General features: G+C 37.2%; 1 protein-coding gene across 1 annotated transcript in view; it reads left to right on the forward strand.

Moving 5' to 3' along the window:
- LOC124162347 overlaps positions 1 to 25,254 on the forward strand; it is a 494,698-nt gene that overhangs the window by 272,449 nt on the left and 196,995 nt on the right. Inside the window, exons 5-6 of the mRNA XM_046538856.1 lie at positions 2,699 to 2,822; positions 5,571 to 5,714. Coding sequence (XP_046394812.1) covers positions 2,699 to 2,822; positions 5,571 to 5,714 — 268 coding nt within the window. The remainder of the gene's footprint in view (positions 1 to 2,698; positions 2,823 to 5,570; positions 5,715 to 25,254) is intronic.

Below are 25,254 nucleotides of genomic sequence, written 5' to 3' on the forward strand. Positions count from 1 at the left end.
TGTGCCGGCCTCGGTGGCGCCGGGGTAAAGTCCCCGACTGCTAACCTAGAGGTCGCGGGTTCGAATCCCGCCTGGGTGGTTAGACCACCATCCAGGGCATGGATGTATATGATTGTCAAACAAGTTAATTGTAAGAGAGGACTATCTAGTCCTAAATTCGCTTGTGAAATAAAGATGACATTATTATTATTATAAAGAATAAGTGGCTATTCCACTAGTTTGGTGCACAATCGCTACGAGCGCTGTGTGATGCCAAGTCCCCTTCGATCGTGCTCGTTCCCTTTCCGCATTCCAAGGCGATACACATGCCCTCTCCACGCGACGACTCGCCCACGGAACTGCTTCCACTTCCGATCTTCCCTTTCCCTCCCCGTGCTAGTCGTGCATACCTGGACTGGAGCAAGCGTCGGGTTGAGGCATAAAAGTGGAGGCAAGCAGGATTGTGCCCGTGCGCGAGCCATGCCTGCACTGCGCCTCGCCTCTCTCTCCCTTGTGCGACGCCACGGGAACGCTTGCTTGAATCGCTTTTCTCGGAGAGTGAATCTCGTTATTTCGGTGCCGCATTTCCATACGATTACCAGCAAATGGTCTCCCAACGGTAGAATGATGAAAATTCATCGTTGGCATGAAACTTATTTAAGTTTTTAATTTTATAATTGATGTCGTTGGCAACTTTTATGGCTTTTGATGCTATCGTAGATTTATTTGATGTCAATCTATTTGTTAAGTTGAATAACTGTGTAACTCGGAATTACCCCGAACAAAGGAGCATTTTATTTAGGAATATTTATTTATTTATTCATTTAGGCATATTTATTTGTTTGTATTTTATTTACATTAACATTTTTTTAAATTTTCAGCCTCTGAAAAGAGTCGAAATTCCATTTTTAGAGCAATTTTACATTTTCTAATTTCTGACCGTTTTGGTATTTTCTCGTTGTTCCCTTAGGTTGTGAATGAAGGTACCTCCATTTTTTATGATGAGATATAATGAGTGAAACTTCAATCCGACTTCATTCTCAGTTTTTCAATTTCTTTTCGCCATATTTTCAAAAGTTTATTTTTTAGACAATATGTATACTTTTCGAGGGTTTCATTTCAGTTTCAATTCAAGGAAAAATGTTGTAGGAAATTTATGTGCTGAATGGGAATATTTTGAAGTAAAAATTCTCAAAATGATAATTTTATTTGCACATTAATGTTTGTAGTTATGAGAACTATGATATTATCTTAGTTATATCAAATTATTCTTAACTTCATTACTCTCACCAGAGCACAGAGCTCTCAATTTTTTAAAGAATGATGATGATTCTCTCATCATGAGTTTTTATCCACCATGGCCGAATTCCCACCGTGAGTATCTGATATTACTTCCGGCATTTTTTGGCCGGAAAGAAAATCGTAGAATTCCTGCTAGAATTTTTTTTAATGGAAACGCACCCGGATAAAGTTACATCACTTGAATTCGAGCCATTGCAAAATGAAAGCATTGTGCGCATCAAAGGATTCTCCGAGTCTCCTTACCTCGTCGTACTAGTCATGTGACTTTTATTGCAGACATGATGATAGTTGATTTTTTGGAAAGAGAAAACTGGAACAGCGGTGGACGGCGGGAGGAATACAAATTCTTTGTCGCAAGGCATGACTTTGCTGAGGGTTGGTTGTGTTGTAAAAAAAAGGAATAACGGAATAACCTTGCATCCGAGTTCTCAAACTCGGGGCCATTGAAGCCGGAATTGGAACAGCTGTTGTGTATGATAAAATCACGGAGGAGATTCACCAAGTTGGGAAGATAGTGGTGAGGGAGAATGTTCACTTCCAGCGTGAAGATCCATACGTTCAAGCCGTTAAAGCGTTTTTATACTCACCATACGACGAAAACTCAAGCATCAAAATCATCAAGACGTAGTTAAAAAATATTGTTTTTGCCTAATCTTCTTGAGAACACGATGCTCAAGTGCTAGAAACTTGGCCATTCCCTAGAGTATGTTTTAAGTTGGCTGGTTTTTTTTCATTTCTTGCCGCGTTGCTCTAGATTAAAGTGCTGCAGTAGAGATGAAAAATACCCAGATATTTTTACTTAACGTTAAAATTATTTGTGTTCCCTAAGAAGGTACTCTCTATCCATGACTACCTGCCTTAGTTTTTATGACTTGCTTGATAACCAAAAGGCATAATATAATAACTCTTTTAATTTATCGGTGAGAGGTAACCTAATTTGGGTTAGATAGTTAGGAATTTAAATGGGAGCGGATGATATTTTACATGGCATTGTTCTATTTCTAATTAGTCGAACAAAGGCTTGTTGAAAGTACAGTAGAGTCTATAAAAGTTGTATAAAAATATGCTTGCCGTTGCTGAAATTCATGAAATAATCAGTATTTTAATTCCAGGTTCCCATTCAATGAAGCCAATCTTAAATAACCGAGCACTGAATACCCATACATAAATTTATCCTCTGCATTCTTCCCTGTTCCACATGAATTTTTCTCATGGTCAAAAAACAGTCAAGTTTGCTCAGGGTCAGAATATAGTCGCTGGCGTGCTAGTCAGTAAACTTATCTTAGTGCATATATTCATACACTAGGTACTTCCCTAATCAATATCAATTTTCTCAAGGTCACAAATCAGTTAGTAGGCGTGCTAGTCAGATTTTTTGTCGCATTGTTTGTTTTTCATTGTTACGTTTCCTTTCCAGGGGTACGAGCGGCATCGATATCGACTTGAGGCGCGTGGATATCGACCAATGCCCGCTGCCGCCCACTTCCACTCAGCTCAACATATTCGCCGCCTCGGACAAGTGCAAGAAAAGGACGACCGAGGTTAGTGTCCGTTTAACGGCACAGCTGTGGCAGCATCGACCCTTATGCGGATGTCTTTTTATTGGTCCTATTAAAACTGTTGAAGGCGGAAAGAACATTACGGAAAGGTGATATCCTTGCCCTGGTTAATCTTGTTTCAGGGTCGCCGGAAAGGCTGTTGACCTAAAAATTTCTGCGTGGCCGTAATTTTCGTGGGAGAAGCTTGAGAAATCGATTCTCATTTTGACGCCCGAAATGCATGCAGTTAATTTTGGAAAATTAGTTTTTCATTATTTTAATTCATAGCACTTGTAAAGTGACATGATTAATGTGATTTATGGTAGTTTTATTTGCGATACTGATCTCCGTGTGAATATACATGTTGTATAATTTTTCGTCTCATTCATTTTTGGAAGCCGAATTATTTTATTTCATCGATTGCAAGTAACAGTGTGGAAACCTCAGAAAGTGTATTACGTGTCGATGTTTTTTTTCATTGGTATTCCACCTTATTGGCCATTGATAAATTTTGTTTCAGACGTATCCGAGATGGCAATCAAAAAATAGACTGAGTAATCTGAGTTTTATTATTTGTTCACAAAAGTGGTAATTCTACTAAAATTTCCCTTCCTCAGTTATTTGCTTTCATGAGTGACTTGAAGTGAAATGTTTGCTTGATGTTCTAACTTGATCTAATTGAATCGATAGTCATTTGGAACACCTCCGCCTCCGCTGACGAACAAATTATCCATCACTTAAAGAACATCACCGCATATTATGTTATTCCCACTGTATGTTTTAAATATCCTTTTGTGGTCTTCGTCTTTATAACGGAAATATCTCTCATCAGATTTCGGAGAATCATTTATTTCTATATCATTGTGATTGTGAGTAGTGAAATATCGAGCCAATGTTGAAAAAAATTTATAAAGCTTCTAAAGTAAGATTTCTTTCCTGAAATCGGTATCATTAAAACCGATTCTATTTATAGCCGACTGCATAGTACAACTCCAACATAGCTGCTCTAAATGAAAAATATTTAACTCGCATTTAAAATGCTCTCGATGGGTTTTAATATGTATAGTGAGAATCTTCATTTCAAATCCTAGGTATTTATCTATTCTTGCTTAATCTGGTACTTTTTCATAAAATCATTCTTTTGCTCTGTAAATGGCTTCTTTCCTGTGCATCAAATGGCTTAGGAATAATACTCTAGGGAAAATTACTATAGGACGTTACTGGTCTTCAAAAACTGCTGCTATAAAAACATTGGGACTGTAAAATACCTAAAGAAAAAAACTAGAAAGGTGATATTTTAAATGACACAGATATTCCACGAAGGTTGCGATGTAATTTCATGCTTTGTGAAACCTCATCAAAATACTATTTCACATTCCGAGTAACACCGGAGTTACTACCTTGAATTCAGTGCAATTGCGGTGTTCCGTTCTTTGAAATCCCCGTAGCCTGATTCTGCCTGACGGCTTCTCTGCATTCATCAGTAATGTTTATAATAATCATTACTATTTCCAACAATGGTCTGCATTTCTTTTCATCATGCGTGCATCACTATCGCAGCATGTGTTCTATTGCGTCTTTTCTATGGATATTTTTTCTCCTACTTTACAAAATGCCTGGAGTGATTTAATCAGGGACTGAATAATTCTTAATAAAAACTTCATTCTTAATAAAAAAACGACCTTTTTATGCAGAAAAACAGCAATTAACATCTTCCATTTTGACCCATAGTATAATTGAAATAATTATACCTGCTTGGCGTGGTTCCCATTTTGTCTCCGTTTCAAACTTATTAAAATTTGTTTCAGGGTACGAATAGCATAATTAAAGCTTGTTGAATTCAGCAGATCTTTTTGCATCTGAATATATCAATTTAGTTTACATGCAATGAATGAAAATTTAATGTCAATGTATTATTTTATATTATAAAAATTGTTGATTCTTTGTGACTTTATAATTCCGAGTTGTCTCAAGTTGAGGCTTTGTGACTGGCAATTGACTTGGTAAAGTTATTGGGATCTGGAAATCGGTGACAATCAATTAGCGTTTACAAAAAACATTTTTGGCTCAATTTTTTTAAATCGGAAGTTTTTTTCGGAATAAATAACAAAGGTTTTAACTTCCTTTAACTTCTGCGGTTAACGACATTGATGTATGGTCAGTTGGCATATTGAATGCTTTTGCGTATCTTTATTGAAGAAATTTTTAAATAGATATGTATTAAATTTATTTTTTTAAGTTTTTTACTCGACACAAGATGTTACTTAAACAGAAATTGGTCATATCAAGTTTTTTTTACCTGTATTCTTATGTCATAAAATGGTAACACTATTCATTAACCTAAATCTGGGTATTCCTTTTATAGCTAGGTTTAAAAAATTATACGTCCCTTTTTAATGAGATCTCAATTTTAAATTAGTGGTGAAAATTATGTATTAAATTAAAAATTCTCCCGTAGAAGTTGAATTTGGCTCCCGTATGACTGATTTTGAATCTCTAAGTCGTTGATTCGATAAAAATTCGGTGTATAGAACTCGGCCAGTAATGCGAATTACTGCTGCTAACCTATTTATGAGAATTATTTAATAAGTTGTTCAAAATTTATTTACCATTTTAGATACTTAAATTCTAATGTGGTTATGAGAAAATTCAAATCCAGTTACATTAAGCATAAACTCTTGCTATGATAAGTGCACGGAAAATTCGAACAACGGACGAAATCCCTTCATTTTCTCCTCTCTTCTCTTCCAGTGTATGGCTATCCCCGGCCTGGGCTTCCGCCGCGGCAGCTACAAGTGCGTCTGCCGCGAAGGCTTCTACTTCCCGGACACGGATTCAGAATCTCGCTACTACAACGGGACACACGTGGAGCTAGAGTACGAGCGGCTTATCATGGTGAGTCCGAGAGAGAGAAAAACACGGGAGTGAGAGTCTTGCATGTTTTGTGTATGCGGGATTAAACAGTGAGAGTGAAGGGGGTGAGGGGGGGGGGGGTAGGGAAGAAATGGGAGGCTTGGCACGTCTCCAGCTTTCTCCTCCCGTCAAGAGCGCCATCCTCTATTCAGTGGTGGTGGTCGCGCCGTGGTGGTGGTGACAATTCCGGCGATTTTTATCAACCACCCTCGAGATTCATGCTCCTCCACACATATCTCCCTCTGGCTCTCAAGCACCTGCTTTGCTCCGCGGAGAAAATCTTCTTACCCTCCAAAAAAATGTGGAACACGAAAAGGGTGGGATTTTGATTTCATTTTTATTCTCGACCTCATTTTCTCCATGCATTCGAGTAAATGAGTTAAATAATTCCCATCCAACGAAAAATCCCTTTTTCCCTCCAGCGCGGCATTTAATTCGTACAAAAAATGTCTGCCCCGTCCTTTTTCTCTCTTATTTTTAAGTTTTTTTCTCTCTCAGTCCTGCCCCTGAATGTTCTCTTCTCTTTAGTCCTGCTTTGCCCCGATAAATCGCTGCATCGAATCACGTCCAAGATCCATTAGCACTCGCTGACATCTGGGAAGAGTAATAAAGCTATTATCGGTGGAAAATGGTGGACGATAAGATCCCGAAGTTTCCACACGTTTCACATCCGAGGCTCGATCTTATCCATTGTGAGGGGATAAGTTTTTTTTCCTGGGAGATGCAGAGATTTAATGTATGAGGTCGTATCTGTACCCGTTGCTATTTATTCCTCTCGATTGTCTTGTGGGTTGCGCCAGGAAGCCGGTAAAGCATTGAACTTGTTGATTTTCGCCGCTGCTTTTGCGTATAAGCTTTTAACTGTTACGAACATTCCATTTATCACTCCTAAACATATTAGAGTAGGGTTGTAAAACAGATGATGTTGTTTCATCATAGTTTTTTTTTTTTAATTTTCAATCGTTGGTTGAAATCTGGACTATTTATCAAAAACGCTCCAAATCAGGTTACGTATTTGAGGATATCATGAACTGTCACGCTGCAGCCCTTCAATTTTTTCTAATTCTGGTACCAAATCTTGACTGTTTTTATTGTAAAATCTTTGAATAAACATGTCTATCCCTGTTATCACAAATACCTACTATTCTTCAAACCTCTTTGACCTCCTTCAAAACTAGACAATGTAATTGCTATCATAGAATTAAAAACCAAAGTTTTCTGTTGAAATCTGTCCTTGTCCTTGTCGGAGAGTGAATGCCAATGAGTTGGAACTTTTGTTTCTAACGGCACATTTCTGCAAGCAGCATATCTATTAACATTCACACTGGTTTTGATACTTATGATGTAAAAGTGTCACATGATATTCTATGCAAAGGTTTTAATAAAAACTTTTATCGCGCGGTATCTGAAAAAGTGACTTTATTATTGAAAGTAAACTCATTCATTTCATTTTTGTCGTTTGAACTTATTAATATATTTTTAATCCATGTTTGTTACTTATTTTCTCTGGTAATTACTGTTTTCTATTGCTTGCGACAATGTTATGACCCCTTTCGCCAAGTTGAGAAAATATATGTTCCTCGGGAATTTTCGAAAACTGTTTTCAGACATAGCGATATGATTCAGTGAAACTGCCCGAAGTCTAAATAGCAATTTGAATTCTTAAAAACTTATTTACTTATTCTTTCTCTTGCTTATTTCTTTACTTATTCTTTACGTATTGAAATCATCAATCGGCATTACTTGCTCAGTGAATATATTGGGGCCCAGTTCTGAGAGAAGGGATAATTACCGCCCCTAACTTGGACCGATTTTTTACCATTTACCTGAAATCTATAATTATTTTTTGTATAAATCGACTCCTGGCACACGGTAATTACTTAGACGTGAATAAAAACAAGCTTCAAGCCTCAACCTTAGACTCAACCTTACTGAAGTCTCTCAGGATTTACCATCCATCTGCCTCCTCTCTGAGTCAGAAAAAAATTTGCCATCACGATCGTATTTGCTCGATCCCCGAGTCTTAAGAGAATAATGCACTGCCGTGTCGAACGCACGCCAGCCGAACGCAGCATCGGCAAAAATGTATCAGGAGAATTTATGTCCAGTAGGAGACGTAATTACTCAAGTTAATGTGGGCTTTTTTCTTCGCGATCGAATTCTCTTACCCCTTCCTCTATCTCGTGGACCTTGGTAAACGACCTTTCGCAAACAACCCTTTCGAAAAGTGCCTCTGCAAACGGACCTGCGCAGAAGGGGTGTTCCCTTCCCTACCGAAGCGCTCGCTCTCGGAGTGGTAAATCACTCCGGGTAGCAGGATGGAAAGGTTACATTTCCCAAACCGAAAAGTTTCTCAAAACTTACCTCACTCTTCCCCTTGACTTTCTTCGAGAGTGCTTTCAGCTACTCCGAGGCCATCAATTAAGAAAATCAATTATCAATCAAATTTTCCTATCGGTTAATTCCCTTCTTTCTTACGTGAAAGACGTTTTATCGTAAAAGGGAAATTGTCCACCTGCTTCTTCTTCCCCCATTTTTCTCGAACTTCATCTTTCCAAGAGACATTAATTTGAGAGTAGAATAGCTAATTAAGTTCAAGGGGAACTTCTGTGGCTGATTTCAAGCTATCTTGAATTATTACGACATGAGAAGGACAGTAAAGATTACATAGATCTACATTACGTGGATCTAATAGAAGTGCGGGATGTAAAAACTTGAGCGCAAAAATGAGTGCAAATATTAGCTTTTAATGAACTTCCATCATATGTAATATATATTTAATGTTTATTTGAATTAAGACGCTCTATTTATGTCATCATCATCATCATCATCACTGGTCAACAATCCTAGGATTGGTTTGACGCAGCTCTCCACTCAGTTCTCCTATCAGCTAATCTTTTCACACCTACGTATTTCTTCTCTTTCACATCTCTCTTTACTTGTTCCATATATTTTGTTCGAGGTCTTCCTTATCCATTCTTGCCTTCCACTTGTCCTTCGACGATTGTCTTCATCAGGCCATCATGTCTCAAGATGTGGCCTATAAGGTTGTTCCGTCTTCTTATTAAGGTTTTCATGAGGCTTCTCTTCTCTCCTACCCTACGCTTCTTAGGACTTCCTCGTTACTAACTCGGTCGATCCATTTGATTTTCATCATTCTTCTGTAGCATCTATTTATGTACCGTTTGTAATCTGAATATCAGAAAACTAAATCGAAACCATTATAAACTTGAAGACTCCTAACGACTTTGATATCCTTGAATATCATCAATATTAACTTATGTCATTGTTGGACCAAAGTTAGAATAATACGCAGAGAAAAAATTAATACCTTTATTTGTAATTTTAAAGACGTTTCGTCATTTTCAAGTCGATATGGGTGATATTTATTATGCTTGAAAAGTAATGTGGAAGCTTCAGTCGTTGAAACAATACTGGTAATGCCTGGGTGATTTGTATTATTTATTTAGTGCAGCCAAGTAATTTAATCATACTTTCAAGTCATCTGGCTAGATACCTCGTCTTGGTTAATTATTTGTCTATTTAATTAAGGTAAATTATTTAGACCTAATAAAATTACGTAAACATTTTTCGTAGTCATGAACATTACAAGTTAGTTAATTTGGGCTTGATCAAAGCCTTTATGAAATCGAGGCACCTGAAACGGTTTTATTGATCTCGATGACACTTACAGAGTGTAGAAAAATGTGTTGTATATCACACAGAAAAATGTGGTGGAAATTGATAAATTAGGTAGTTTCATTGTTTTAGTCCAGATTTTGATAGAAGTTCAACATGCTTTAACAGCGCTGTTGGAATTTATATTCAGTTCATTTAAATTTATAGGTCAAATCTTTAGGCTATACGGGTTGATTTCATTGCAAATTATCTGAATAACTCGCAGCACATAGGATTGAGCGATTAACTATTGTTTTATGCTACGCTAAAGGGTCACTTTTATGCTTTAGCTTCAAAAAGCCTCACAAAATTCGCTTTATTCTGCGATAGTTCATGATTTTTTGTGGGCCTTACATCGTTAGATATATCCGGAGATTCAAGGAATGTTTTTTATATAAAGTTACAGCACTGCTTTGAGAAAGATAAAGGCATACAGGAAGCACTTTGAATCCAATGGAATGTTTTTATAACTGTGAGGGAAAAATGAAAGCCGAATATCCCTTCCTCTTCCTGGTTGAGCCTTGAAAATGTGGTGTCCCACTGAATAATTCATCGTCTGATCCGTATTGCATAACAAAAAGTGAAACAAAAAGGCCCATCGTACGTGTTCCCCTCCTGCTCCAAAACCCCAAGGATGATCGCTATGTATTTTCCTGGCTCGGTAGAACTGTGAATTATGAGACAGGTATGACAGCGGCGGTTGGGTAGGTTGGATACGCACCTGGAATTTGTCCAAAAAGTTGGTGTGCGAGGTCTACGTGTGAATAAATCATCATAATTGTCACATCCATCGGGATGTATCAATATAAGCCTTTCTTCAAAACTGCATCGCGGGCCGGAAACGATTATCGCCGGAAGTAACGGGAATTCATATGTTCCCACTGGAAACTGTTATGAACTACGGGACATAAAAGAGGGGTTAACCCAAAATGAGGTCCATGATAGTGATTTTCAATTAGTGTGTACCACGTAGATAAATATATCGATTTTTATGGAGTCAGATTCTAGATCCTTTTTTAATTACAATTTCTTTTTTCCATACTTCGACTTCTTTTCTGTAAAAAAGTATAATTTATATCGCTTAAAATCTGACCGTTAATATCTTTGAAGAAGCACAACGTTACCTGCCAGATATTCTTTTTTGTCACAATTCTTTGATGGGGGTTATGTTGAAATATTTCATTTCTTGAAATATTTTAACAATATATATCGACATTAAATGCTGGTAAAGGAAAGCTTACTTATGCAATTGAAGATCTTTACTTGTATAAGCTATTGTTTAAGCTTTCATTTTTCTATTAAGTTGGGGAATTGTGCAAACTAGTTGATTGTATATCCATTTTGTGCTGCGGGTGAATGTACTACATTGTATACTATTTTCATCAGAAACTCTTTGCCTTAAATATATATCTCCACATTTCTTATATATTAGAAAATTCTTTTTGGTGTTATTGAAGTAGAAGACAATGGCGGAGTCCAATACAGAAAAGTCGTTGAGCTCAAGATGACCTTAAAGAATACGCTTGAGTACTCACTTTATTCTAATAGCTATTTGTGTTAATTAATATTTAAACTTGCGATCTTGTTAAGCCTTAAGTTAATGCGTGGCATGGGTCTTCCTTTTAGTGTGACACACTTTTACACTTGATTCCATTGAAAACATGAAATCTCGGAAGACATTAATCATTGTCACAGACTTTGTCATCCATAATTAAATATCAAGGAAAGAAATTCATTCTATTGGCCTCAATTAATTTTCACTATATTTACTGTGCCTAAACAAAGCCCGATAATTTCTCTAGTGAGACGAAAAAAAGTTTCTCTAGTGCTTTCACCACCGGCTCTTCTGGGAATGACAGATTTGATCAGCATTTTCAATTGAACTTTCATGCATCAAGCAATTACGCTATCCACAACTCCTCTGATATCTTATTAACCAGCGTCAAGTGATTTCAGCAGTGGGGGACTTCGGTGAGCGCCGCCCAATCCATGCGGCGTTGTTTGCGAGTAATTTCCATTCTAATAAGGGGTCGATTTCTGCCTGGGGATATTTCCTTGCCATCAGGGAAATCTCGTGGCGGTGGTGTCTTTTATTTTCCACTAGCATTTCACGTTTCACTTAGTGACTTGAAGGATTTTCCTATTGCTCATCTTCTATAAAGCGGCGCCACGTACTGTGACAAAACTCTTCTGAAAGTAATGTCAATTGTGGGGAATCGTGGGAAACTGCAAGCAGAAAAATGTATTTCTTCCATTCGCCATTGAAGGTATGCATGGTGTAGTTTCCATGACACTTAGTGACGTATGCCAGAATATTACTCAAGTATTGATCCCGATTCAAACTCGACTCGGTTGGCTCATTGGTATTACGAGACATTACTCAAGTCCCAAATCAAATTGAGTCATCAAGTTCCAATATGTCAGCCGCAATCCCCTCACGTTTTTATAATGAAACATTTCTTGTAAAATTCTTTTCACGTGTGACATTGACCTCCAGCACTGTTAGGTTTTTGATAAATAGGAGACCGTGAATTAAAATTGCGTTGGTAAATACATAATTTCATAAATTAGGCCATAGGTCAGCGGTTCCCTGACGGAGGTATGCCTTCCCCTTGGGGGTGCACGACGAAACATTCGGGGGTACGCCGAAAAGAATCGATAATGACGGACGCTATATTCCTTCTATAAATAATATTATTTATAATTAAAAGCGTCACCTACCCGTGGTGAAATTATGCAATAAAATGTGCACGCTACATTTTAGTGGGTACCACCTTGGTTATGAACATATAGAGGGGTACGGAAGGTAAAAAAAAAGGTTTGGTACCGCTGCCGTAGGTAATCTAACTCTAACTGAAACTCAAATTGCGGAAGATTGTGGACTCAAGATTGGGTCTGGTTCTGGAATACAGCCCTTAGTCTCACTTCTGTCTCGTAATGCAGCTTCCGCTTACCACCGGCCGTAAAGGGCTCTTCTTATTCGTCCATTCCTGTTGCTCTCCACTCGTCTCGTCCATCATTCACTAAACTCACAAGGGGATCGGGTTAATGTTGTGGCAAGAGTGTTGGACTCCATCCCTGTGGGTGTGGGTTGAAATCCCGGTGGTGGGGGAGATTTTTCATCAACTGATGCTGTTTGAAGAGCTGGTCATGCATATCAGGCTCAGAAGTAACTAATTGCTTACATTTTTAATAATACATTGCATATATATAGCCGTTCATAACTACATCGGAGATAATTTTCCGGCGCTCGAATCTGTCAATGGTCCATATATCGAAAGATTAATTTGCGTTGAGCCTCTCGGATCTAAAGCCAGAATCACACGATCATTTTCTTTCGTCACGAAAAGTGATCACTCGAGTGATCGCGACCGGAAAAGTGACCACTCGAGTGATCATTTTTCTGAATCACACGTTCCCTCCCGCCGTTGCCTTTCGCATCACTTCCGGTATCACAGCTCGTGGTTATAGGACCCGCATAACAAAAATATATCGCGTGTTTGTGTATATCTATATGTCGTTCCCACGATTGCCGAACGCCTGGCTGCAGTCGCTCTACACGGGCACGTTCTGATTGGCTGATATGGTGTTTCAGTGACGGTTTCAGCGAAGGAAAAAGCGACCAGTTGATTGAGGAAAAAAGTGATGGAAATCCTCATCATTAGAGTGATCGCGAAAAAAAATTGCCGGCGACGATCATTTGCGAGTGATCACTATAGTGATCGCTGTAGTGATCACTCGGAAATGACTGTTGATCGTGTGATTCAGGCTTAAGGTTCATGTGTTAATTGATGTTTAATATTGTGGTTTATCCCATGTCGTATTTTAGGTAGTACAAGGGTGTTATTGATGATTAGCAGGACACCCGACATAGCTCGGGAAGGATAGTACCCAGGTAAGTGGCAAACTTGGAACTTAGAATTCATGGTCACATAGTAGGATTTTTATGTTTTCTCCTAGAGCGTGTCAAGAGTTGTATTTATCCAGCAGGATATCCCACCGCAAAAAGTTCTATAGCGTGACGTTACAAATGATAAAGAGAAAACGACGTTAGAACGCGTCGGACGTAACCAGATGAAGCACCACGGGGAGCGATAGCATGAGATGTATCCATGTACCGACTTTGGTCGCTATCCGTGCAGCCGTATGGAAAAGACAAACAAACAGCCTCTTTTATATATATAGTGTCGATTATGTTTTGTACTGATAAAATACATTGAAAGTATCGTCTCATGTAATTTTGATCAATTTAATTTATCTTATCTTGCATTGTTTTCCAATGATATTCCCAATTTGAGATGAAAGGGAAAATTGGCCATAAAAACGGAATTTAGCGTGATTCTTTCGCGATGTAATGGAAGAGGGAAATAAAACGCATGCAATGGTCCATTCAACGTATCGACCGAGTTTTGGAATCGCTGCGCTGCGCGATGTGGAATTTTCAAATTTTCGCTTTACCACCACCCTTTCGTTTACAACTTCGGCGCGTCATATGATTTCAATAAATTATTGCCCTTCGCCTCGATTAATCGCAACTGATGAAGTTGTTACTTCATTTAAGGATCGCTTTATTTTTCAGAAGATGGATTGAATAATGCTGAGGCTGTATAATAAAAAAATAGAAAAGGTAAAATACTATAGGATACTACGATAGCAAAATTAAAAACTTTCTAGTTCTCTTTTGTTTTATTTTTTGTGATCAAGTTTCCCTTTCCTCCTTGAATCCCTGCCACACGCGTGTGCTACGTTTCACGGAAATGTGAATACAAAAATTCAGGAAATATTGTTTTCTCTGTTAGATTCATGGCTAGAGCTATTGAGAGTCGTCACTAATTGCTAATACTTTGATTCGTTTACAGCCTATAACCTCTTGACGATATGCTGGACCTTTCTGTTTTATAAACCTTCTGCCCTTGAATATCTGAAATTTTCATTATCACCAAAGTCGTAACTATGAAGTTTAGTTATAAATTATCTAATTCAACCAGCGTGCGTATTAAAATAGTTTATTGAAAAAAATTGTAAGTACGCCAAACATATTTTAAGCTTTTCCGAGGCCTTTTAAGGTTTTATAATATTCTTTTATAAGCTTCTATTCAACAGATCTCTTATAATTCGCTGATTTTTAAGTTTCTATGTTCTTGCGAAATATCACCATGCATGGTAACTTTAGCGGACACGAGGCTTGGAAATTAGAAACAGAGAACTTTCCGGTTTATGCGAAAAAGTTGAGGTCTTGAAAGACCCTAAGGACCGCAGTATGCTGAAAACATGAGGAAAAAGTATAACCTAGTTTGGAGATAAAAAAATTGCAAAGTAGTCGAAAGCCGAACGGTGCTTGGAACATTCGGGAACCTGCGTCTTGCCTGATGTCACGAGTGCAGGTAAGAGACTGCGGCCTTCCATGTTCCACGTACTGCTCTAGGGAATTCCGGTTGTGTGGATGGGGTACTGTCAAGCCGGAGTATGCTCCATGGATGTTTATAGAGGTTGAATAATAATAAGTTGTGATAAAGCTTCGTGGTACGTCTCAGAAAAGCTTTTTTTTACATTGGGTAACTTCTAAACAAGTATCTTATAGCTTTCGACCACGCGAGCAAGATTTCTTATGAGATCCAGCACTTACTAGGTTTAAAAAAAGGAGCGTTACTTTGGCCTTTGGGATCTGTAAACAATGCTTTGAAATTGGTAAATTTACAATAAATTTACATCGTTGAAATTTATAGATACTGTACTGTGGAAAGAGATAATTTGATCCTACCTTGAATATTTTTATAGAAGTCTAAATCGATAAACGTTGATACGGTGGCAAGATTTGAGTGATATTTTGATTGTTTTTCGTTTCATGGTTTCAACTTTCCCAGAGGGAATTTTTTCAGAAGGGAAAAAAGGGAAAAATTTACGAAAAATCTGAAAATTTTAAATAAGATACCATTTATATTGTTTGCTATCTTACACAAACAATTTTTCAACGATACAGAAAGTAATGTTTGGGAATCATTTGAACAGTTCCTTAATTAAAAGTATGGCAATGATGAAGTCATGAATAAAATTTAGCCCTCTGAATAAATTATTTGAATTCAAAATTCTGTTTTAAGAGACTAAACTCGCTATAGCGGATATTGTTTGGGAGAAGGACAGATACCCTCCATTTTTGTTTGAAGATGGTGAAGAATTTTGTCTGGGAAAACAGAGTTTATTAATCTGTTAGCGCATGACGTATAAAAATATTTGACCCTCTGGTGTTTTCAGTTTAAAAATTGGCCAAATAGAATTGTGTTACCCCGTATTTGGACGGTGAGTGTTAAATTTGATGTCAAAATATTGACATCTGCTATTTATGAAAAAAATATTCGTTCTAAGCGCGCTTTTATATTCGATATTTTCGCCGATTCATAGCTATTGCTACGTATAAATTACGATCGCCTTTTAACAAAATGTTATTTTGTGAATTACTGCATTAAAAACCATATGAATGTCATTTTTCCACTTTTTTAATTCATTTTTTTCGTATTCATAATGTTTTTAGCAAAAAAGGATATAAACCGCTGTTTAGGGAGAAATGGTTATCTGATTATTTCCTGCCGTGATATTATACGGGCCGTGGACCCTTTCCGAGGAAAAGAGCGATGATTTTGCAAAATATATTTTCAAACCGCTCCAAGCTATTTTCAGAATTAATTGGTTGACCTTAGTTTTTTAACCAATTGGGAGCAAAGTTAATAATTAAGAGCTGTTGAAATAATAAAAATGCTGCAGTAAATTTTGGCGTAATAACCTCCGCTTTACTTACAGGTTGTAGACCAAGTTTTTTTGGCTCTGATTCGATTAGCTCTCAATTTGTCCGTACCTTTTTTCAACTTCTCCCCAATTCAAGGGTTCCTGCTCTTTTTTTCATCTACTTTTTATTTTCAGTATACGGTCAGAAACGGTTACACCATCTTTAATCCTTTTCTAGCGTCGATCAATCATATTTTTTATTTATGCTAATGTCTCACCGCGTTACGTCTCTCGTCTCCTATTAATAAAGACAAAAATGCTATCTTTCAGCAATATTCACCAGCTCTTCCAATAACAAATGGGCGTTAACAGAGTAGTATACCGATTACCGAGTGTACGACATATCTACAGAGTATACCGATTGATGACGAAAGTTGTGCTTTTGCTGCGTAATTCCATATGCTAAATTCATCCATCTTGTTTTGTGTTTTCAATTGTGACTGGCCGTTACACATTTATTCTTCTAGCGATTCCTGATTGGTCATCATTTCGTCTGTTTTATTCGTGCACTTAAGTAAAGGTTTCTTAAGGTTTCTTTTAAATTGAAATATATTCGCGCATTAATTAAATCAGGAATGTCCTGAATGATGCACAATTTTGACTCTCGGTCATTAATTATAATAACTAATTGGATCGTGATTGTCGCTTCAGAAAGCCATATGACTCATTATACCCATCCTTACCTAGGTAATCATTTTACCACATGAAGTCGACGGTATTGAAGAATTTGCGATAGAGTCACAAATTAATTTTATTATTAAGCTACCTGGCATTGTAATTTCTTTGAAGAAAGTATCTATACATGTCGAATGAAAAATGCGTTGATGGCACAGAGAATGAAAATGGTGATAGGTTTCTTTTAAATTTAAATATATTCGCGCATTAATTAAATCAGGAATATCCTGAATGATGCACAATTTTGACTCTCGGTCATTAATCATAATAACTAATTGGACCGTAATGGTCGCTTCAGAAAGCCATATCACTCCTTATACCTATCCTTACCTAGGTAATCATTTTACCACATGAATGCTTCATAGTTATATTCATTGTTTCTTATCATTTTCTCTGATACCATCGATGAAAAATAAGCTTATTTTAGGAAATTGTATGGATGAGGAGAACATTTTAGTTGAGTTGTTCGATTATATATAAGTTATTCACGCTACCACATTTTATATTTAATTATTTTTCGCTGATTTAAATTTTTCCTCTCGAGTTTGTGATTATCATCAAATTATACTCAAAAGTGCAGTTATTTTTTGTTGAAAAAGCTATAAGTCTACTATTGTGTGACTTTTTGATGAAGGTAGTCCTTATATGATCGTACTTTATTCATGACAGTATCACTATTTTCGTTTTATTTTTAGCTTCTAATAAAGTTGCAACAATTTTTTACGTAAAAAAAGTGCTTTGGCGGAATATACGTACACCTTTAACGTTACATGGTCATCAGAAAAACTCCTTTATGCTGCAATTTTAAGTTGACGATTAGATTCTGTGCTTTTCTCTCTGGTTAATGGTGACTGGCCTGTTACACATTTATTCTTCTAGCGATTCCTGATTGGTCATCATTTCGTCTGTTTTATTCGCGCACTTAAGTAATCGCTCCCACTCTTTAAGGCTCTGAATGGAGTATTTTTAATGTTCTTCTAATGGAGTCAAAATCAAATTGCCTCGCTGAAAATTTGGTCCCAATATTGCTGTAGAGGGTGGAGTAGTTCCGTGTCTTCCCATCAGGTGGCTTGGCCTTTGTCGAAGCTACCTACGCTCCTGCCTATTTCGTTAACCAACCAAGCCGCAGGTGCCGGAGGTGTGCCTTAATTAGATTGAACTCCGATATAGACTTCCGCATTTGCGGAGTATACTATAGGGCCCGTTGCGTTTTCAGCCTGATGTGGTTTTGGCTTTAATTAACTGGTGTCTTCAGCCACGATGGGAATCAGTGAAGGGATCCAATTCCGATCTTAAGACAATGCTGGAGAGCATTAGTAACACATCAAATTTAAAAAAATAAGACCACTTTGGTGAATGGCATTGTTAGTTTCGAAAGTGTGGAGGGGTAGTCAGCTATTTAAAAGGTCACTTTGAGGCCCAACGTAATTGATAACTTCTTATGAGATGCAAAGCTTTTATTTATTGCTTATTCAAAGTAATTTGATGCTTAACTCCGTGAGGATACTTGAAATTTTAGTTGAGGACTCATTAATTTTGCCTAATTCCAGCAACTTCTTTTATTTCCATTTATTTTTAAATTATCAGATTCTGAAGTGTTTATGCATCCCGAATTATTTTATTATCCATTCCATTATTGATCATAGGTTTTATAAAAATACCTTATTTTTAATGTTGTGGATTGATGCGGCGACTGGTTTCCCATGAATGAATGAACTGTAAATACCAAATACTTATTCATGGAACAAATTAAACGTGAATTGAAAATATTTTGAGTAATTGGTTCACATTATAGACCAGGCACATGGGATTATGTCCGGTAAGCACCACGTGATGCGTGGAGGAGATAATCCATCATGCACCGGCTTTTGAGCGTCGTGTAATTAATTGAAAATTATAGTTGATTGAATTGTTAATTACAATTTGAAAATTGAATTTCTGCCAGCCCATTATCCTTTTTCATAGGTGATTTTACACTTTGAAGCGAAGTTAAAAAGTAATTTTTTATGGTTACTGTCAAATATTGCAATTTTTATTCTCTTACGCAGTGTTTATTTTAAGCTTATGTGTCACTTGAAACTATATTTTCTGATTAAGCTCGAGTTACGGATATTGCATGAAAATACAGGCCGGTATCATGAAACTAATCCCTTTACGATGAGGTTGCCAATCGAGAAGTAGACCGCTGAGTAAGCCGTAATTTTAGCTTTGATATTAATTTTTTGTATGAAATTCACAAACGTTCTGATAGGTATCAAAAATTGGATAAACTTTCTTATGACGGTGAATGTTATTAAATATTTCTAAATTATTTTATTAAATATCTTGTACATTCACTCATTGTAGTCAACATTGCGCAGATTTATTTTACGCTGCCCTTCTCTCAATTATCTTACCGGCTTAAATTTTAGTGCGCACTTAACTAGCTCTGTTTTTCATCATGAACCTCCTTGTCCATACATTTCATCCGGGACCCCGCTTTCTGATCTTATTATCTACTATTCCTTATCTCATTGCCTTCATCACACAATCCTGTCTCATGTGGTGGCCGATTAAGTGACTATATCTATTTTTAAGAGTTTCATTACTTTCTTGGTCTATTCATTTGGTAAATGTTTGGCTATTTTATTTGTATTTACTATATTGACTTTTTATGTAGTTGTAAATTAATGACTTTAAACTTAAAACTTTCGTAGCTCACATTTAACGAAAACTTACCAACCATCAAACTTACATCGTGAATATTCCAAATCATTTCTATTATACTAATACTTTATGTTGTTCTCGTACTTCAGGAAAATTTTTAATGCAAAAATTCTTAATGATGCCGCATAGAGGGGGAATTTATTCAAATAATTTTGTAGTACCATTACCGTGTCACATTCCTCCCTGGATTTTTCATAATATTCTTTTGGTAAGGTTATGGAAAAAATAATTTACTTCTTATGTTAGGGAGAAATAATTGTGCCCTTGCTGGTAAATTTAAGGCAAAATAAGAGTAAAATTGCTTCTTGAAGTACATACAGTACATATGGTAAGATAACATTTTTTCATAATATTTTTATATCCAAAAAAATGGTTCAAAAGTATTTTAGCAAAACTGAGCGGGCGAATTCCTATGAAAATATTTCTCAATTAGTTTCATAATTAGTGAGAATTTGTACGAAAAATAGATAATACATTTTTAAGTTCCGGCCCATTTCGTCAATAATTTGACTCTCGAACAATATTTGACGTTTTCTGGTACTCTGACGTTGACTGGTACTCCCTCATTTCCTTTGATGTCACATCTCTAATTATTGATATATCTGCTACATCTGTAGGAAGTCGATCTATATAATCTTTCCTTATTTTAACTAAAAGAAAAGGGGATGTTTGTCTATATATGCGCTACGCGCGGAATCTGTTTAAAGTAGGCTGAACCCAACCTAAGGATTCCCAACTAGGTTGACTACCATGTATTTTAAATGGGTAAATGTGCGCCATTCAAAGGTGTGTTTAGCTCTTTTTACGATACAAAACTGACGTATGAAATCCCTGATATTTATCTTCCAAGCTGCAATCTTATCGGAGAAAATTTTTTCCGAGTTCCGTGATTTCCTATGCATTAAAATCGAGCGAAAGGCTCGAGGTCCTATCCAATGTCGCCAGAAGTGCAGTTCATTGGCTTAATTCTGGTAGGAGGAATCATCAGCATTACTTGTAATTGACTTCAGTGGTCATTCCTTGCTACAATAATGAAGCAAATAACATCTTAACATTCGCTAGAATGCGAACACAGTTTTTTCGAAATTCTTCTTCTATCAAGTGTTGGTTTTTATTACCTCCTGAAGTTATTTGAATCCGAATAATTTTTATCAGTATTTGAAATGATGAAATAAATTCCCAAATTCATAATAATCCAAAAACTCTTTTAGATGAGATTCTTAGGACCATGAGGATTTGGATGTAGCGATAACGAAGCTGGGAGGATATGTTAAAAGCCTAGTTAGAGGTAAGAATGTTAGGTAAGCGGGGGAAGTGGAAGATGAGGATAGGATTTCTTGACAGAATACATAGGAAGTGGTTTAATATATGGGGAGGCAATTTGGCGGGGGAGATAGGTTAGGTACTTCGAAAAATAAAAACCCCTGTAAACCTACTTAAACCGGTAGAAATAATAATGAAAATCCTCCACAGCTCACGTCCGCGGATGTGCACGGCATTTTCTGCACTTGACGGAGAACGTGCGTGCTCTTATTTGGGAAGTCGGCCCGAAGGTACACGGTGCCTGGAGCGGATCGCGGGAATTGGGGCAGAACTATCGGTTTGTAGTCGATCGTCCGTCGAGGAGGACAGAGCGCTCGTCAATCGACCGCGAGAGCTGGATGCAAGAGGGTCCCGTTCATTGACTGGGAACCCACGGAGAGATGAAAAAGCGACAGCGGGAGGGAAAGCTGAAGGTGGCACTCGGCCCGTGAATTTGTGGACTCCACCCGACTCGGATTTCAGCGACCAAAAGGGTGCTCAAAGCCACTTCCTCCCATGGATTCTGGCGTGGAAGTGATTTAGTTACGGACGCAGCGGCGACTAAAGGTTTCCAGTCGTCCATGCTCCGAATCTCGGTAGTGAAATTCATTTATCGCCCTATATGCGTTGGTGTAGTAGATTAGTGTTGAAGTTTAATGCTCCTGTTTCTTCTTCTTATTTTTAAGAGGACGTATTACTCCCGTTCGACCGAGTTTTTTTTTGGTGACGTGCTACTCACTTCAAACTTGAGTTATAGCCTAAGAACTTTCATAGCATATTTAGTAGATCTTTCAAACATGCTTCCATATCAAATTTGAAAATTTAGCCCCATTATTTCTTAAGCTGTAAAATTTTTGCGATTTAGGTAAAGGCAAATGCTGACTAAGAAGTACCCTAAACACCTTCATAGCGAAATGGTATCTTCAGGTTTTTCCCAGTGAAATGATACACCGTCCATTTTATGAACATGGTTTTTTCCTCGGCTTACTTAGCAATTAGAAATGTAAGCTTCGTTCTTGAGAAGGCTTCTAAACCCAATTTTGGGCAAGAGGAAGAGGAACTCAGTTTATAATTGAGTTGATGTTTGTCCTTTAAGGCAGCTTACGTTTTGCCATAGTCCGGTGGCACGCATTCATTTTAACGCTGAGTTTAGATGAATATTTGTGAATAACGCGTGATTTTTTGTTGAAATGCAGGTATAACGTTAGCAACCTGCTCACATGTTGAGAAGGCTCTGTAGTTTTTTTATTCACTTTCATATTTTTGTGCAGTATTGGTTAATTTTTTTCTAGCCTTGCTTAAGCTAGTATTAACAAGTTCTAATATTTCATGCGGTAAATTTAATCTATTTTTATATAATTTTTTTCCATTTTCATTCACTTTCATGTACTCGAGGAATAGTGTTGCCGCGAGACGAGACGAGACTTGCGTTAGTCTCGTCTCAGTCTCGTTTTCCGCACTCGGGTTTCGTCTCGAGTCCTTTCTCGTGAGCCCCAGTCTCGTCTCGGTCTCGAGTCTCGGACGAGACTCTCGCCTCGTCTCGTTGCCCCCAAAATAAATTTAGCACCATAAAAAGCCGTTTCCTTTGCATACTTAATCCCTAAATCGGTACCTCGAAATTAAGGAAAGCCTTTAATATAAATTTTAAATATATATTGATGTGGACACCAATCACGTCAATGTTTGTAAAAGTATTGATTTTATTGATACACAATGAATAAACTCGTAGCATAAAGCGAACATTTTCTAAAAAGGTAATGTAGACACAAGTTTACGGCAGAAAAATCCACAGAAAAATATAAGCGTAAGATAAGCGTAAAAATAATGTTGACCCCTGAAGCGCAGCGGTTATTTAATTAAATCCCATCCCAGCGGCCGGATGAGATTTAGATGACTTGGCCTTTTTGGCATGCTATCTTTCAATAGCATGCCGAATATCAATAATATCAATAATAGCAATATCTATAATTTTCATGACATATGATCAGTATCGTTGAAAATTTTGTAAATATGCGTAATATAATGCGTTACTCCATGATAATTTTTCAAGCAATTATAATAAATATTTATTGTTATATGTATCTCGTTCTCTAAACTAATGAATAAATTTTCAGTTTTCAAACATTTAAATTTAGTTTAGATTTAGCTGCAAGAACTCTAACATTCCATGCATTTTTTTTACAATTGCATGATGTATTTTAATGATTTGGGGTTGAAATTTTCATAAAAATTGGATATTTTCGATAGGATTACCCAGTGTGACTCGTTTTATGACGCAAATTCATTTCCATTTCTTTCAATTGTGGCAAACAAGAATTTCCGCTGAAAATCGATTCAATAGCTAATTTTTATCGCATATTTTACTGTCTAGGTGATGATTTTTTTCTTCACTACGCTAGGAAATATTCCGCCCTTCTATAGATATTCTTCATCTCTAACTTTCTCCTTACAGGTACCTTTTCCTGAATTGACTCCCATCATTATTATCACCAGTCATCAATCCGGAAATTGGTTTTCCGCAGCTTCCCACTTTGCTCACCCAACCGTTTTATTCCCGCATAAATCTTAATTTTGGCATGCTTAGCAATTTTCCTCCTGTATTCCCTCCGTAATATTTTACGATTATTCTCCTTTTCCATTTCCTGAATTTATTGATTTCAATAAGCTATGTGCCACAGAATGCGATCAATAAGAATGTTTCTGATTCTCATTTTTTTTATTCGTTCCATTTCATCTAAAGCCCTCTCCATGTGTGAATCTTATTATCCGATTTAGCTTTCACTTCTCGGTCTGAATTATTCCGTCAATTTCTTTTGGCTCTAATATTTTTCTTTCGTCACTATCCATTTGTTCTCATTGTACAAGTTATGACATTTAATTCTACTTGTAAGGCCTGTATGTTGCAGTCTATATGTCGATTGCTTTTGCGGGAACCTACCATAATTTCTCTCTAAAACGAGGTATGAAGTATATCGGGATGCCTCAGCAATACCCTTATAACTATTTCATAGATATAATTTAAGTTATCTAAATTTTTTCATAGATTGGTAATATTTAGTCTACAGAGATCGAGGCTAAAAAGACTAGTATTGCATCTTAAAACAATAATTTGGTGAAATCGTTTTGAATGACGACCCTTATTATATACATGGGACCTTAAGATGACGGGATTTCAATTTAAAATACGTTGTAAACTTTGTATTGAAATATCAAATCGAGAATTTACTGTACTTATATTCTGGATCCATTTGCGCAACTAAATTAAAGCTGCACTTCTAATCATTCGCGAAACTTATTTTTTCGGGTTTTGTTAATTTCATGGTCTAATTTTACATTCATTCTGGAATTTCTTCAGCACGCGCCTCGTTGATTTGTTAGTGTATCTTCAGGATGATGCAAAGCAGATACTCACGTGTACATGAATTTACGATTTTAAAATATACTGAATGACAAATTAAATTTAATGAAATTACATCGGCATGTTTATGTCGTTATTTTTTTGAAAAAATAATTTATTGAGTACAAAATGGAATATTATATAGTGTATTTAGGTCAAAATCTTTCGGAGTATTCGAAAAGGCTGGTCTTTTGCCCTCCAATTCGTTAGCTGAGACTTTTCAATCCGTGGCGAAATGTACTCGTCATGTGCCCAATCAATGTGTAGTAGCATCCATTTAATTTTATGCATGTTCCTCGAGAATTTTTTTTGCGGAGGTAATTGACATGGTAGTGTATCATAACCGCGCTACCTTCGACGACAATCCACCGTTCCAAGCTTCGGTGGCTGATTTATTCACTTTGGTGACCTTCACCTAATGACTTCTTCATTTCGCCTATAAGCGTGGGGTGCGGGAATCGTGAGAAGTCAAAGGTCATGAGCCATCCATTTAAAAATAAAAAAGAATAAAGGCTTCCTGACGGGGGTTGATGCTATTTGGGCACTGAGCCATCGATGGAGCATGAGGAGTAGCACATGGGGGAGAAAAAAAACCGAGGCGGCAGTAGTAGGTCAAAAGTTCGTGTGATGACTCCTGGAGCTTACACTGCGGCATGGTGGAGGGAGGTCGTACGCACGAGTCACGCTTATGAATAATGAAAAAACTCATCCGGGTTCGGGGAGAGCGGGTGTGAGGCAATGATTTTATTTTGGCCTGAGGCGGAGGGGAAGGGATGGAGTTGCCAACTGCACCCAGGAGTGTGGCACGGTGTCAGTGAGGCAGCAAGGACGATTCCACCGTGCACAACCCTGCACATAAACGTAAAGATACAATTGCCATCGAGTCATTAGACTCCGAGCCCAAGCGAACTTACAATTAGCAAATGCGAAAATACCTCAGAGATGTCATTTGCGTCGCCGATATACTTTTTTTGCAAACCTCAT

The sequence above is a fragment of the Ischnura elegans genome, chromosome 1, assembly GCF_921293095.1.
Source record: "Ischnura elegans chromosome 1, ioIscEleg1.1, whole genome shotgun sequence".
In the NCBI taxonomy this organism is placed as follows: Eukaryota; Metazoa; Arthropoda; class Insecta; order Odonata; family Coenagrionidae; genus Ischnura; species Ischnura elegans.